A 15,403-nucleotide genomic window follows, 5' to 3' on the forward strand; every position below is an offset into this window, starting at 1 on the left:
TGGAGCCCTTATGTCCAATGGCCATGGATATGCTCTTCCCACTACTGGCAGGGTCACCTCTCCAGGGAGGCAAGACAAGAGTGCCTGAGCAGGTCCCCAGTGTCTTGTTGTTAGCCCGTGGGTCACTAGATGGTGCCACGGACTTGAACATCCATGTGCTGAACATCCCAAATATGAGGAAGGATGGTCTAAGCTCAGGCCCAGGGCTGCCAGCTCTCCCCCAAGCAAAACAGCCTCTCTAGATCTTTTCACCCTCCCATAGCCAAACTGCTCCTGAGGCAGAAGCCAGTAACAACCCATCACCCCATCATCCCTGGGGGACTGGCTCTGCAAGTGCTGGGAAAGTCTGCCCAGGAGGAGACTGTCCCTACCCAGAGAACAGCTCAGGGTCAATGTCTGGGGGAGGAGAGTGCAGGGACCTCTCTGCACTGCTCTCACCTCCTTTCCCTGGCTGCTCAGGCTGTGGAGGGGTGGAGGAATCTGACTGCTGTCTCTGTTATCTTTGTAGCCTTGCCATTCAAGGTGGTCATCATTTCTGTCATCCTGGCCTTGCTGGTCCTCACTGTGATCTCACTGATCATCCTGATCGTGCTGTGGCAGAAGGTAAAAGAGGAGAGTGCTCCCAGGCTGTCACAGTGGTACCCCAGGGTTAGGGTGGCTGGGCCTAATGATGTCCCATCTGCATAGATCCCAGGATCTATGGGCCTCCATCAGTTCCTGCATGCCCCTGGCATCTCTGGGGTAGATGGGGAATGAGACAATGGCTGTAAGGACCAAAGGCTCCCTAACAAGCACATCCCCCATGCCCTCCCTGACTCCCAGCCTCTCAGATGTCTCTTTTCCCTCTGCTCCCTTTTCCAGAAACCTCGTTATGAAATCCGCTGGAAGGTGATTGAGTCAGTCAGCTCTGATGGGCACGAGTACATCTATGTGGATCCCATGCAGCTCCCTTATGACTCCACCTGGGAGGTGCCCAGGGACAAGCTGGTGTTAGGTAAAGGCTCTGCAGGTGCCACTGATGGATCCCTGAGGTCCTGGCTGTTTGGGGTTGAGACGTCCAAAAGAGACCAACCCAGAGGAGACACAGAGATCTCTGGAGATACAATGTGGTTCTGGAACAGGGGGGGGATCATCTAGGACCATGGTGGGAGGCCAGCTGCCCCCTTTGGCATTAAGCACCGTGTTGTTCCGGGCTATCCCACCCTGTAGCTGGCAGTTCTGGAAACCAGCCCCAAGCCCAAACATCATAGCTCATGGCCATGTCCATGCCCAGCAGAATGACTGCAGCAAGGCTGGTGTGGTTTTAGACAAGCAGTTTGTATTTTCCAGGCTCCTCATTTCTCCTCTAGATCACTGCCAGCTTTGTCTCCTGGCTGTTTCTTTGTAGGACGCACTCTCGGCTCCGGTGCCTTTGGTCGTGTGGTGGAGGCAACAGCCCATGGCCTGAGCCATTCAAGGTCCACCATGAAAGTGGCAGTCAAAATGCTCAAGTGTAAGTTCTGCCCCTTTTCCCTCCCTAAAGCCGCAAGATCAATCAGTGCCACGCTCTCCTCTCCTTGCCCTGCTGCTCACACCGGCTCTCCCCAACAGCCACAGCCCGCAGTAGTGAGAAGCAAGCCCTCATGTCCGAGCTGAAGATCATGAGCCACCTGGGACCTCACCTCAACATCGTCAACTTGCTGGGGGCCTGCACCAAAGGAGGTAGTTGAGCCCTGAGCACCTTGTCTCCTCTTTCTGCTTCCCTGGGCTGTGCTTAGGAGGACAACTGTCCTTAGATAGAATAATTCCTGTTTTCTGGTTCCAAATGATTCAGCCTTCTCCTGAGAAAGCCTTGTGGGACTCTGAACACCTTTCTTCCAACCTGATTGAAACTGGGAAGGCACGTGTCTGTGTCACCTCCCTCCACAAACACAAATTTCAAATGCCAAAAAATGCTCAGGACCAGAAAGGTGGCTCTTCCCATTGGCCCTGCCTAGACAGCCTGTTGTCTGGTAATATCCTTGTGAAATTCACGGCCACAGTGGCCAGGGCAGGGCTGATGCAGGTGTTCTGTCCCATCAGGACCCATCTACATCATCACCGAGTACTGCCGCTACGGGGACCTGGTGGATTACCTGCACCGCAACAAGCACACCTTCCTGCAGTCCTACGGGGAGAAGGCACGGCGAGAGGCAGAGCTCTACGGGAACACCCCCAAGGAGGACCATGTGCACAGGTACCAGGAAAGCAGCTCTCTCCTCCTCCCTGCCTACCCCATCCTAGCCCCACCGGGGAGGGAGGCTGGTACTCCCAGGAAGGATCCTGCATTTTTAGAACTGTGAAATAAGCACTGGCCCAGCACTGAGGCACAGCTGGATTCTGTGTTGCCTTGTTAGAGCAGCCCATGTGCCAACCAGTGACCTCCAAGCAGCTCCTGACAGTGAGGAGTTAGCAAATTCTGTGTCCTGGAGCCTGAGTTTGCCAACACACATGCCAGCTTCTCCATGCCAGTTGGGAATATTTCCTGGCATCATTAATTTTATTAGCATAACCACAGCCACACACTGAGTACAGAGACACAGGGTTTTCCAGCGTGTCTTAACCACTGGAGATCTCAGCTCTGCATTTCCAGGGCAGGTTGAGTTGCTACTGAGCCTCAGGGAGAAGTGCTACAAGGAAAAGGAAATGGTCCTTTATCTGGTTGCCAGCTGTAAGGGATGCAGGCACAGCAGCACAGAGAAATGGTCCCCAGGGAAGTTAGAAAGCAGTGTTTCCTTCCAACACACCAAAACAATAGTAAAACAGAGCAGTGTTACAGCTCCCCCTGCCCTTTTTGCCTGAAGGCAGCTGAGATCTTCCTAAGCACCATTTGCACACTACTTCACCCATGATGCAGGGCTTCTTTCCTGGCTGTGTGGAGCATTTCAGTGCTGGGGCTGAGGGACTGGGAATCTCACAAATCATGGCCCTCAGCCCTCATGTCTTCTCCTCTCCTCTCTCTCCTCTGGATCTGAGCAGCCTCTTTGCTTCCCCCCACAGCCACCTCTCCATGTCTGTCGAGAGTGACGGCGGCTACATGGACATGAGCAAGGATGACTCCTTGGACTATGTGCCCATGTCTGACATGAAGGGTGAAGTCAAATACGCTGACATCGAGTCCTCTAACTATGGCACCCCCTATGAGCTGGACAGCTACTCTCCCTCAGGTAACAGCTTGGCCACAGCAGGAGGGAGAGCTGCTTTGGGTGCTGGATGCCTTTGCTTGCAAAATCACTTCTGTGTCTCATCCAGCAGCAGTGACAGATGTCCTCACAGTGAGAGCTCCTGGCTCTGTCCCTTTGTTGCTGGAGGCAGAGCATTCCCCAGTGTGTCCTTCCACTAGTGGGAGGCTCCCCAGCGTGCTGGGTAACACCAACATCCATCTCTGCTTGCCCTCCAGCTCCTGAAAGGACAGACCGGGTGACGCTGATAAATGAGTCTCCACTCCTCAGCTACATGGACTTGGTGGGCTTCAGCTTCCAGGTGGCCAATGGGATGGAGTTCCTGGCTTCCAAAAATGTATGTATGCTGCCTGGTCTGTGGAGTGTGTAGTGGTGGTGGCCAGCAGTGAGTTTTCTGCCATGTCCTGTGGTCAGCTTCCTCCCACTGCCCCTCTGTCCGTGCCAAACTCCTTGTGGGATAAGTGGCCATGCAATTGAGGAGCCGCTGACCACTTCCCTTTGGAAACACAGTCCTGGAGATCAGTATGACTATATTTGCATGTGACAGCTAACCCTGGCTCACACTGAGCTTCAGACCTCAAATTCCCTGACTCTGTGCTCCTCCTGAGCCTTGTTCAGCACAGCTGTGGCATTATCTCATCCCTATTTACTGGGATGACCAAACTGTGTACAGGGAGCTAAAGCTCAAGGCACCCTGCAGCAGAGCAACTACTCTTCCTAGACACCCTTATTGCACTGCGTGCTCTGAGCACCCCAGGACTCAGCAAAAATGTGGTACCTCTGCTAGTGGTTGAGCCAAGATTGTCCCTAGAGGTGAAGGAGACACCTGAAGCCCCTCGCAGTGACAGTGCTCTGTGTCCCCCCTGCAGTGTGTGCACCGTGACCTGGCTGCCAGGAATGTCCTCATCTGTGAGGGGAAGCTGGTGAAGATCTGTGACTTTGGCCTGGCGAGGGACATCATGAGGGATTCCAACTATATCTCCAAAGGCAGTGTGAGTACCAGGAGCCTTGCAAGCTCCTTCTTCCCAGGGCTCTGGGCCTGGCACGCCCTCCATAGTCCCCCTGTGAGCCACCTGTCCATCAGTGTGCCCAGAGGTGGTGACAGGGCAGGACTCCCAGGAGATGACATCAACAGCCAACCATCCTTCACTTCATTTGCTCTGCACACTGAAGTGGCAGAATTGCATGCCCACATCTCCTGGCTCTTTACAGAAGAATCTGAGCAGTAGCAAAATTCAGGATTGTCCCCTGTACATTGTCCCAGTAATGGCAGCAGTGCTGCATTGTGCCAGCACTGAGTGTGTTCCTGAGCTTCAGGCAGAAGGAGGGCAAGGTTGGGCAGCTTGGTAGGGCTGTAGTGACTCACTGGCCACTCTGGGAAGAGATTCACAGGACTCCACTCTAACCACTAGACCACAAGTTAAGAAGTGTCTTCTTGCAAGCAGCTTCTTTCCAGAGAGATGTATCAAATCTTTCAAGGCAGGAGAGGATAAGGCTGTAATTGAGCTTTGCCAGAAAGCATTTCCCTGTGATTTCAACAACAACCTATCCACTCCAGCCCTGAGGCATTTGTGAATCTCCAATCCCAAGCAAAGCAGGCCGTGTAATTCCCAGAGAAACTGAGGCTGGGGGAGCTGAGAATAGAGATAGGTGCCTTAAACCACAATCTTTATCTAATCTGCAAACTACTTAACTTCTCTCATGCTTTCTCCCATGTGCTGTCAAACAGGTACGCAGAGCTTGGTCAGGGGGACCCTCTCCTAGAGGGGTCGGGGTTTTTAGTCCAGCCTTGACATAGCTGGTTTCCTGTCCAAAATGGGAAATGAAACTGAGCCCCATTGCAATCCTTCCTGGAGATTATTTTGGTATTCATTGTGCAAGAAAATCCCACAAGCATCACAGCCAGTGCTGCCTACAAGCTGGTCAAGTGAGGCTTTCTTTGTTATTACTCTGTGTGAGTAAGAACAGAAAAGAAGCTGGATGTATCCTTTGGTTCTTTTCTGGTCATCTCCTAGCCTTCTCCAGCCTGGTCTCAGGTTTCCAAATTCAGATAGGCCTGTACTCTCTTCAGGAGTCTTTCGTCAGTAGCCTCCTCAAGAGCGAGGGAACAGAGAACACACACTGGGACGTGTGTGCATTCATCATGGCAGGCTGTGATGGAAATGGATACAGCACATCCATTCTTTCCTCCTGCCTACTGTGTCTGTTCTGCACAAAGAAAGAGGCAACTGGTCCCTCCCAGAACCGACTGACAGCAAATGTCAGCAGATGTGTTGGACTCACCAACAGATCTGAAGGGTCTTCTTTGTTTGTAATTTGGGTGTCAAGCTCTTATCTTGAAACAAGTGCTGTGGGTACAGCTGACTCTCTTCTTGTTTCATTTTTGATTCTTTCTTAGACTTTCTTGCCCCTCAAGTGGATGGCTCCAGAGAGCATCTTCAACAACCTCTACACCACCCTGAGTGATGTATGGTCTTTTGGGATTCTTCTTTGGGAGATATTCACTCTAGGTAAGTGCCCTGGAGATCATGGTGGTGTCTGTAGTTCTGGTAACATGTTAGCTGGACCCCTTCAAAAACAATAAAAATGCATTTCTAACCTTCAAGTCCCTACTTCACCTGTCAGAGTAGCACTTCATTCCCTCTCTCCTTCTTCCCCATGCTCACGTTGCATTTGGAAGTGAGATGAAAGGTAAAGAAACAAGAAAATCTTGGTGTGAAGTGCATGTTGGCTGGAGGGATGGCAGGCAATCCTGCAGCCTAATTCCTGATCTCCATTTACCCCCAGGAGGGACTCCATACCCTGAGCTGCCTATGAATGAGCAGTTCTACAACGCCATCAAACGTGGCTATCGGATGTCCAAACCCACCCATGCCTCTGATGAAATGTGAGTGCTGTCAACATGTGCTCACCCTGGATGTGCTCTACACACCACAGAAGCATTTCTACCTGCTTTCCTCACCTGCTAACTCAGTCCTCTCCCTTCCCTCTTGGCAGCTACAGCATCATGCAGAAGTGCTGGGAGGAGAAGTTTGAGATCAGGCCATCTTTCTCACAGCTGGTGGTGCTTATGGGAAGCCTCCTGGTGGATTGCTACAGAAAGGTACATCCAGAAAACCCTGTGCTGGAGGGACAGAAGAGGGTCAGTGCCTTGGTGAGGGCCCCCAGTGAGGGTTTGGAGACCATGTTTAGTGCTGCAGTGCCAGAGGATTCTGCTGTGAGCAAGGCTGCGTTAGTTGGAGCAGCCAGTGAAGGTGGTTTGGGCACCCCAGGAACGTTGCCGAGACAACTGCCTCGCCAGACAGGCAGCTGGTAACTCAGCAACTGTGGAAATCAGAGCTGGCAGGAGATCAAAATCCTGCCTCCAACTGTTTGGGATTTTGGAGCTGTGAAGTTGTGCCACTGATCGCTCCCTTACGAAAGGTTCATGGCCTGTCTTTATTGGAGTAAGGGCAGCTGGACCCAGCTAGAATATTCCAGCCCCACAAGGAAAACCCTGGCAGGCAGGAAAAGGAAACATGACTCAAGTACATTCTCCCCACTCACCAGACCTTCCCTTTCTTTGGTAACCTGCCCTGTGGGAGCAGAGGTACCAGCAGGTGGATGAAGAGTTCATGAAGAGTGACCACCCCGCTGTTGTCCGCACAAGACCCACCATTCCTGTTCTGAACAACGCCCGCCCTGCTGCCAGCTCCCCCAGCAGCAGCATCCTCTACACAGCCGTGCACCAGAACGGGGGAGAGAACGATTATATCATCCCTCTTCCCGACCCCAAACCTGAGGCAAACTGTGACCTCCCTCAGGAGGCCTCCCTCAGCCGGGCCAGGTAAAAACATTGCTTCTGAGTGTTGGCCTTTCCCCCAACTGTCCAAGTCTGAAACAGGGACCTCAAGAGGAAAGGGGGATGCTCTGTTGAGGCACAGACTAGGGGTGGATATACTGGGAGAGAAGGAGGGCAGTGTCACCCCATCTGAGGTGCTGTGACCTGCATGAGCCCACAGGGATGGAGATGAACCAGTGGAGCTGGGACATGAGTTAAGATAGGGCACAATGTCACATCCCTGCACATCAGCCTGCACAGCTGAGGACAAGCAACCCCACGCACAGGGAGGAGAGCACACAGGGAACCACGTTCTGTAGAGCCCAGCCAGCTGTGTGTTGTGTTTGAAGGCTGAGTAGACCCTTCATATGGTCTGATATGGTCTGTTCCACTGTGGGAAGCTACTCAGATAGAGTGGGGCTCCTGGGAACTCAACACACTTCTCAGTTTCTGGGAATCCTCTCCCACCAGGAGGCCTGGGACAGGACACTCATTTCTCTCTCCCTCTTGTCTCCCTTCAGCTCTGTGCTGAACGAGGCCAACACATCATCTACAATATCCTGTGACAGCCCTCTGGGCCTCCGGGAGGACGAGGAGCAGGAATCTGACCCACAACCAGGCTGCCAGGAGCCAACCACAGGACACCAAGAGGTGGAGGAGAGTTTCCTGTAGTCACAGCTGGGATGACTTTGCATCTCCTCATGGAGAGGCCAGCTGAGGGGCTGACCCAGATGTCACAGAGAGCTATGTTTGTGCTTGTACATCAGGACATCCCCTCCTGTCCCAGCAGTCCTCCTTCCCTCCTGTCTCCCAGTGCTGGGTGGGGAATTAAGGACTTTTCCCCACTGCCATCCCCTTCCCCCTTAAAAAAGAGGTGGCTCAGTGCCAGAAACCCTCAATATCACTGCCACATCCTCCTCAGTGATCAAACCACTGCAGGAGGGAGACATCTCACAGACCAACATCTTCTCAAGTGGAAGACGTGGGTTGGATCTCCATGGGACGCCACTTTCTGCATTGCTAAGATGATACTCCAGCCTCTTCCTCCTCCATGGCAAGGAGTTTCGTCTCCTTTGCACCAGCACTTCCCTGATAGTCTCAGCAGCAGCCACACCGTGGTTCTGTGAAATACCACTGGGACAGAAAATCCACCTGGAGCCCATTGCTGGGGTGTAGAGAACCTGTAACACCAACCTTCAGCTGCTGGAGGTCAGGAGTACATTGGATTCTCCCCAAGCACAGTCAAGTCCTGAAGAGGCCAGCCAGTGTCTCCTCACTTGACAGCGCTTCTGTGGTGGATAGAGCATCACAAGCACTACAGGTACTCACAGCTCTGGGGCACAGCTCTGCATTCACCTGGAGGCTGTCACACCCTTTTGTGCCCAGCATGGCACCAGGAGCCCCTGGGACATGCCAGGAGCTCCAAATGCCCTCACAATGACTTGGTTATAGAAGCAAAGAGGGTAGTCACTGTTGTTCGTGTTGTCTGTGTGGACACTAAGCTAATTATTCTCCATTGAAGATTTAAAGGGAACAAATATATTAATACACTAGCCAGGGCCAGTATAAGGAAGCAATATGGTTATTCATTAATCTACTGCCACTACACCCAGCTCATCTGCTGGGAAATCATATAACCACGCCAGCTGCAGAATCCTTGTGCCTTGTCTTTGGGAAGAAAAGGCTCACCTTTGATAAACTGTTCACCCAAACACCCTTCCTCTGGATGGGAGGACTCATCATTCCCTCCTGAGTCACAGCAAGACTATGGGCAGAAATAAGGACGCCAGAACACCAACCCAGGGATAGCACCAAAGAAAGAGAGGGAGTCTGGGAAGCTCCTTGGTCACAGCTGAACTGTATCTTACACCCTGCCACCTTCTGGGGTCAGGCAGAGCCACTTGTAGCCTGCCAGGGCTGTGAAATGTCACAGGGAACCAAGCAGGGTAAGAGGAATTGGGGAGGATTCCTCTCTCTTGGAGAGTGTTTTGAAAACTAAGCAGGCCTAGACCTTCCCCCTGCTTCTCACCTCCTTCCCCACTTCTCACAGATGGGTCAGGGGCTTCTTTTGCTCTCAGCTGGCACTTGAATGAGCAGACTCAAAGCAGGAGGAACAACAGGCGTTGGAAATCAGTTGTGAACCCCACCTCTGCAGAGATGAAAGCTGGACCCCCAAAACCACAGGTCTGACACCACAGAAGACAGCAGGTTTTTCTCTGAAATGAGTTTCACTTCACACAGAGCTCTGTTCTCTGCATGTCCCCTGCTCTCATTAACTCTTCATTGCCCTACTCATGCCCATCTCTCTGTGCATCCTACAGGAGCTGCACAGGCAGGTTTACAAAATCAGAAATTCAGTCAGCATCTTGCTGGGCTTCTGCCACCTCAAAGCCACTGAGAATTTCTTTTTCTTTTTCAAAATATGGAACTTCTGCCAGCAATCTCCAGCAAAACAGCTTCTGTTTCAAGTTTTCTACCGTTCCAGTGCAGCTAAAGGAGGAGTAGGTGTTTTGTGGGCCGATGTCCTTGGTAAAATGTGAACATAAGAAATAGCACTTTTATTGGCAGCCAGCAGAGGATATTTTCAGCCTATGTGGTCAGATTCCCCACCATCCATAGGAAACATACTGTGAATGACAACTGTTTTTCCATCCTCTGTTCCTCCTGCTTGTAATGAAGGAGCATGTCCTATGGCCACAGTTCATTAAATGATTCTCACTGCAGAGAAACAATAATTTATGAGATCCTTTGGGTCAGATCACTTGATTTTTTTTTTAACATGTAAGGTGCTTGGTAAGGATCTGTGTCACTGCAACTTGAGCCCATAGGATGGCACATCAGATTATCCTAATAGCCCCTGTCTGCACCAGCTCCATTTTTAATTCATCCTTCTCTATCAAAGGTGACCAGAAATACCCAGTACTCCAGGTGAGGTCCAGCCTAGCCCTCACACAGGGCATTAATAGTTCTGGCCTGTGCTGGTCTCAACTTGCCTGGTGTAGCTTTGGATAATATTGGCTTTTTCCCAGCCACAACATACTGAGAGCTTAGAGTCATCCTCTGACCAATCTAGGCACCTACATCTTTCTACACTTCCAGCATTTCTAACCAGGCTACTCCCTGCTGTTCCAGACATTGGGTCATCAGCAAATTTTGTTAACGAACTGTTTTTTTTGGGCTGGACTGACTAATAAAAATATTAGATACTTCTAGCAACAAGGACAATCTGAGAGAGCTACTTTTACTACCTCCATCCAGCCCAAAGATTTCCTCATCAATTAGCACCTTCTCACTTTCCCTTTGGCCATTTGCTTATTTCAAAAATCCTGTTCTGTACTTCATCTTGTACAGATTTATTTGCTAATTAAATTACTAATTTCCCACCATCAAATAGTTTCCATGGTCCTGAAAGGGGAGGTCTCCCTGCTGGGGGAGCTCAGGTATCCTGTCCTATTAGCTGGGCATTAGCTACATTTGAATGCCTATTGCATTTTGTCCTATTTGTAGATTCAATGCAATTATTATTTCAACAAAATCTGTTCTTCCTGCTGATGGGATGCTACCTCCACCTCCCTATTCCTTTTTATAGTAGGTACACCAGACTCTTTGCAAAATGGTACATTTCTGCACTCCAGAGGAATATAACCAAATACTTGCCCTTGGCTCTGTGATTTTCAGGGCTGAGTCTTGCACTTGGTGGTATTTTCCTGTCCTTACTCAACCTCTCACAGCACTTTTAGCAAGTTGCAGTGACCAGACCTTCTCAGCCAGGGAAAAGCTGGCAGCTGGACAAAGCCAACATATTTTGCTAAGCATCCCTCAAAGAGAGGGCTTGGCAGAGCTGGGAATGACAGATCCAGCCCCACACTCCCTCTCTCTCTGCTGCCTGCGTTCCAGTCCCTGCAAGGGCAGGTGAGAGCCAGGAGAAATGTTTGGCTGTTCTGGGCCCATCAGTTTTGTAGCCATAATTTCTCCAGTGAGACTCTGAAGGGAACTGGTCCCACTGGGGTTTCTGTTTTGCCGATCAGTATTTTTGTTTGGGTGTGTTTTTGTTTTTAGAGGTGGACCCAAACTGAGCCCCCCCACCATGAAGGGGCACATGCCACAGCTTGGGCCCATCTCTAGTGCAATATATTTTTATTTGTAGATTATATTTTACTCTACGGCTCTTACATTGTTATCAGAACCAGTATATGCATAATCCTACTGCCAGTCACTATTTCATACATGTATCCCAGAAACTAATGCAGCACTCTGGTGTCTCTTTCCACATTTAAGGTGTTCCTCAGACTGATGTGTGCACAGGTTTTAATCCTTTTGTCCTTCTCAGTTTGAGTGTGTTATTTTCTAAGCGCGAGTGTCACGTTCAGTGTTTGTTTGTGTTATGTTAAGAAATCTAGAGCACAGTGGACTTTACTTGTAACTAAATTGTCTCTGTTCACCTGCCAAGGGGACTGTGACAGGGTCCCACGGGGATGGGGGGCAGAAGTGCAGTGCAGATGTGCAGCCAGGGGAAGTCAGCCAGAAGTGAGAAGCAGCTCTTCTCTTTCTTCCCAGTCAGGGCTCTGGGCTGAGGGAGAGACAGCACCACAAATGAAGGGCACAGAGCACTTAGGGTTTGCCTGTGAGGAAGCCCAAGGTCTGTGCAAAGTTGGCAGATCTGGAGAAGGGGATTTCACAGAGTTCTAAGGAGACAAACCTCCTGTTCCAATGCACAAGTGCAAGAAAGAGCCCTGCTTGGGCTCAGTGCTTAGCTCAGGTTCCAGGATGATCAGGGAGCCTGGAAGCAGCCTGGTTGTGTTCCCACTTGGAGAACACAAAGGTTGCCCTTAGGTGGCCCTCAGTAACCTTTTGGCATCCTTTGCCTCCGGTGGTTGCCCAGGCAGAGAGCAGCCAGGGCAGCTGCAGGTTCTCCCTGAGCACTGGGCAGCTCCAGGGCCACAAAGGTCATTCCTGCAGCAGACCCCAGCCCTGCCTGGATGCTGAGTGGTCAGTGCTGACTGTAACAGTGGAGGCACCGTGTTGTCTTCAGGACTTGCCCAAAGCAGGCCAGATATTGCTAAGAATAAGTTTTCATAGGGTTCACACGGGTTGCTGGGCTACCAGCATCGTTCCCATGTTTCACCCGGAGACCTGAGGCCTCTGGGAAATGCCAAGGTGGATCTAGTCGGCTTTGGCAAAGGTGGGGGAACTACTCCAGCAACCTTTTGGAGAGATGACTCTTGCCTGAGGTGGGAGGAGGCAGGGAAACCAGCCTGTGCTGGGAGGCCTGCAGTGTCCCTTCTTTCCTCCTTCAAGGACTGATTGCAACCAGAACTATAAATCTTGCCCAAAGTGTGCCCTCTCCCCATCCTGCTGTGCTGGCTTGCTGGCATCACACTGTTCCTCTGCAGCCTTTCTGAACAGCAGCAGCAGCACCTATCTCCATGCTCTCTGTCAAAATCAGTATGAGGGTGAAGGGAAAAACAGAGTTCAGACTAAGGTACCAAAGAGTTAACATTTTTCTAGGTTTACAGTTGTATTTGTAGGATTTGTACTATGTCACATTTATAGCCATGAGATATTATTTTTATGCTGTAAACTTTTACAAATACGTTTTTAAAGAAAGAGTTTAAAAATAAAGGTGTTTTTCATTTTGCAAAGTCCCATCTCTTCCTTTATTTGCCTGCTTTTGGTTGCTCCCGCTCAGAGGGGGCTGGGAATACAGCTTAACCCTGTGGTGGGTGAGGGCTAAGCATGTTAATACACTGTGCATGACCACAGTGCTTAGTGAAAGCCAAGCTGGGAGCCAGGCAGGGAGAAGCCCTGCAAGGAGCAGCCGAGCCCAGAGACAGGGTAAGGAAAAGGGGCAGGATCTGCCCCATCTCTCTGGTAACTGTGCAGCTTGTGGGTGATGTGGCAGGTGGGTAGAGGGAAGGATACCAGGAATGCTTCTCATGTGTATCCCCACTGCCTGGGGTTTGGGCCAGCAGTCCCAGCTAAGGACTTGGCTCCTCGGAGCACTGTTGTGTCTGTGCTCATATCAGGGTGAGGATGCAGGAGAAATGACAAACTGAACAGTGGCTGGCCTGAAGGAGATGGCAGATACCACAGCACTGATTTTCCCACATAGTTTAATAGCTCAGGGCAGTGGGAGGGCCTGGAGACAGCAATAGGGCAGGGTACCAGCAGGAGCCACACTGCAGCACACAGGGCATCCCATGGCCAGCTCTCCTCTCATCCCTGTAGGATGAGGAATTTGCTGATACCCTCAAAAGATGCAACTCCAAAATCCTGGCTCCCCACACCACCACTCTCTCAAATCCACATGTCACTCTGCTCCTATCACCTTTCCCCAGCCACCTTTCCAGAGCACTGAGGTCGCCCAGCCACGTCAGAGACAGGTACCTTGTGAGCCTTGCCCAAAGTTTTCTCCTCTCTCTAGCTCAAATTTAACTGCTCCTCCAAAATTCATCTCAAGCTGCAGAGCAGGGATGTTTGCATCTTCTCTGAGCCATGGGCTTGGAAAGCCCAGGGTTGCTACAAAGAAAGGCTTTTGGTTCAAACATATCAGTGCTGACCCTTTTTCTGGCTACATGATGCAGCCTCCACTGGCAACAGTCGTGCCTCCTTCAGCTCCTGGAAACTCCCTGTGTACCCAAAGGTCCAAGGCATGGAGTGCAGCACAAGCAGGTCCAAGTTCCAGCAAGGCTTCTCTTTCCAGCACAGCCTGTCTGGGTTCCTGCCTTTGCTCATTTTTCCAGAATGGAGGTTTGCAGTGTCCCTGACCAGCTCAGGCTGATTGTCCCCAGATATGCTCTGAGTCACCTGGCACAGCTCAGTCAGGGCATTTTTCTCCAGGAGCTGAATCAGCAGGGAGAAAAAAAAATCCCCTTTTGCCCAGAGAGGCTGCAAAAGCTTGGGGGGAAGCAGAGAGGGGGAACTGACAGACCTCAGCCCTGAACCCTGCAGGCTCCCACTGATCCCCACCTTGCAGACCTTTTGCATGTCAGGATATGCTGGAGAGGGGTCATGAAGCTGGAAATGAGCAGGCCAACACATGGGCCCCCAGCAAGGCATTTCCCCCAGCCCAAAACAAGTCTCCTCTCCAGTGATGAGACAGACACCCCATGGAAGAGCTGAAAAAAGCAGAGACACCGCAGTGACAAACCCTGTAGCTGTGACAGCAGCTGAGTACCAACAGGACACAGGTGATCCACGTGTGTCCCCAAACTGCTGCAGGGCAGTTCAGGCAGGCAGGGCAGCATGGCACCATGGCCAGCTGTGCTCAGTGCTGGGCTCCCATAGGGCTGGGAAAGAAGCCTGAGCTCCCAGTTCTCCCAAGCAGGACTCACAGCAGCCTCCATTCCCCCTTCCCCAGCCAGTCTGCCAGGCAATGAGCAACTTTCATCCCATCTTTCACAACCACCAGGGCCTCCACAGATATTCCTGGGCTTCAAATTGTTCAAAGTAAGGTTGCAGCTTCTCTGAGAGCATCCCTGCCCTGTGCTCAGGGCACATGAGTTCCACCTGCACTCCTGTGGCTGAGCTGCTGCTTGCACTTAAGATTTGGGGTGCAACCTGCAGGAGGAAGAGTAGGACACAAAGGAGGGAGGAACCCCAAGTTTGTCTCAGTGAGCACCCCCAGGTGTGCCCAGCTCAGGCTGGGGACCCATGTGTCCAGGCTGTCACCTGGGGATCACTGCCATCAGAGATGCTCTGCATGGGGCCCCCTCAAAGAGAGGAAGGAAGGCTGAGAGATTGTTTCCCTTCTCTCTATTAAACCTGTCTGGTTTAATACTTATTCACATTGGTGAGTCAGTTCTCTTTGAGCTGGCATTTGTTCCTGGAAAAAAAAAGAAAAAAGAAAAAAAAATACTTAAAAAGAAGAAAGAGGGAAACAAACATCCTTTAAAAAACCCCTTTGGCTTGAAAGGAGGAAAGAATAATCAAGCAGACATCTCCTGTGGCACAGCTGCTTGACAGCCCCCCAGCTCTGGGCAGGAGCCCCCCAGAGCATCCTTCTGCCTCTAATTCATATTCTTCTTCCCTGAATCCTGCCAGGAAAAACTGCTGAGGGGAAATGTTCTTTGGCCAGAAGCTGCCATTCCTTCTCTCTGGACTCCCTCATGCTCTCCAGCCATCCTCCTGGCCAAAACCAAGAGCTCTCCACGTTCCCATGACTCTTAGTCATCTCCAGCACAGTCAGCCGTGCTCTCATCTCCTGGCCCCAGGACCTGGTCTTGCTGGTACCTCTCTAACTGCCCCCTTTGGAGATTCCCCTCCAGGCTATGGAGGCTTTCAGGGCATTGCAGGTGCAGATTCAGCAGCCACCTCTGTGCAGATATTTTGGAACAACTCTTTCTGCCCATGGTTTGTCATGGTGTTCCTGCCACCTCCCTGC

General features: G+C 51.2%; 1 protein-coding gene across 5 annotated transcripts in view; it reads left to right on the top strand.

Moving 5' to 3' along the window:
* PDGFRB (platelet derived growth factor receptor beta) overlaps positions 1 to 12,662 on the top strand; it is a 31,055-nt gene extending 18,393 nt beyond the window's left edge. For all 5 annotated transcript variants that reach the window (XM_005523570.3, XM_088063488.1, XM_088063490.1 and 2 more), the window contains exons 11-23: positions 509 to 603; positions 862 to 994; positions 1,388 to 1,492; positions 1,591 to 1,701; positions 2,062 to 2,215; positions 3,019 to 3,185; positions 3,419 to 3,537; positions 4,070 to 4,192; positions 5,599 to 5,710; positions 5,988 to 6,087; positions 6,198 to 6,303; positions 6,788 to 7,026; positions 7,542 to 12,662. In XM_005523570.3, the coding sequence (XP_005523627.1) occupies positions 509 to 603; positions 862 to 994; positions 1,388 to 1,492; positions 1,591 to 1,701; positions 2,062 to 2,215; positions 3,019 to 3,185; positions 3,419 to 3,537; positions 4,070 to 4,192; positions 5,599 to 5,710; positions 5,988 to 6,087; positions 6,198 to 6,303; positions 6,788 to 7,026; positions 7,542 to 7,692 (1,715 nt within the window). In that variant the 3' untranslated portion in view covers positions 7,693 to 12,662. The remainder of the gene's footprint in view (positions 1 to 508; positions 604 to 861; positions 995 to 1,387; positions 1,493 to 1,590; positions 1,702 to 2,061; positions 2,216 to 3,018; positions 3,186 to 3,418; positions 3,538 to 4,069; positions 4,193 to 5,598; positions 5,711 to 5,987; positions 6,088 to 6,197; positions 6,304 to 6,787; positions 7,027 to 7,541) is intronic.
* Positions 12,663 to 15,403: the final 2,741 nt, after the last annotated feature.

This window comes from Pseudopodoces humilis, chromosome 17, assembly GCF_049639895.1.
Source record: "Pseudopodoces humilis isolate 2021_Gansu_Grassland_sample_001 chromosome 17, ASM4963989v1, whole genome shotgun sequence".
NCBI lineage: Eukaryota > Metazoa > Chordata > Aves > Passeriformes > Paridae > Pseudopodoces > Pseudopodoces humilis.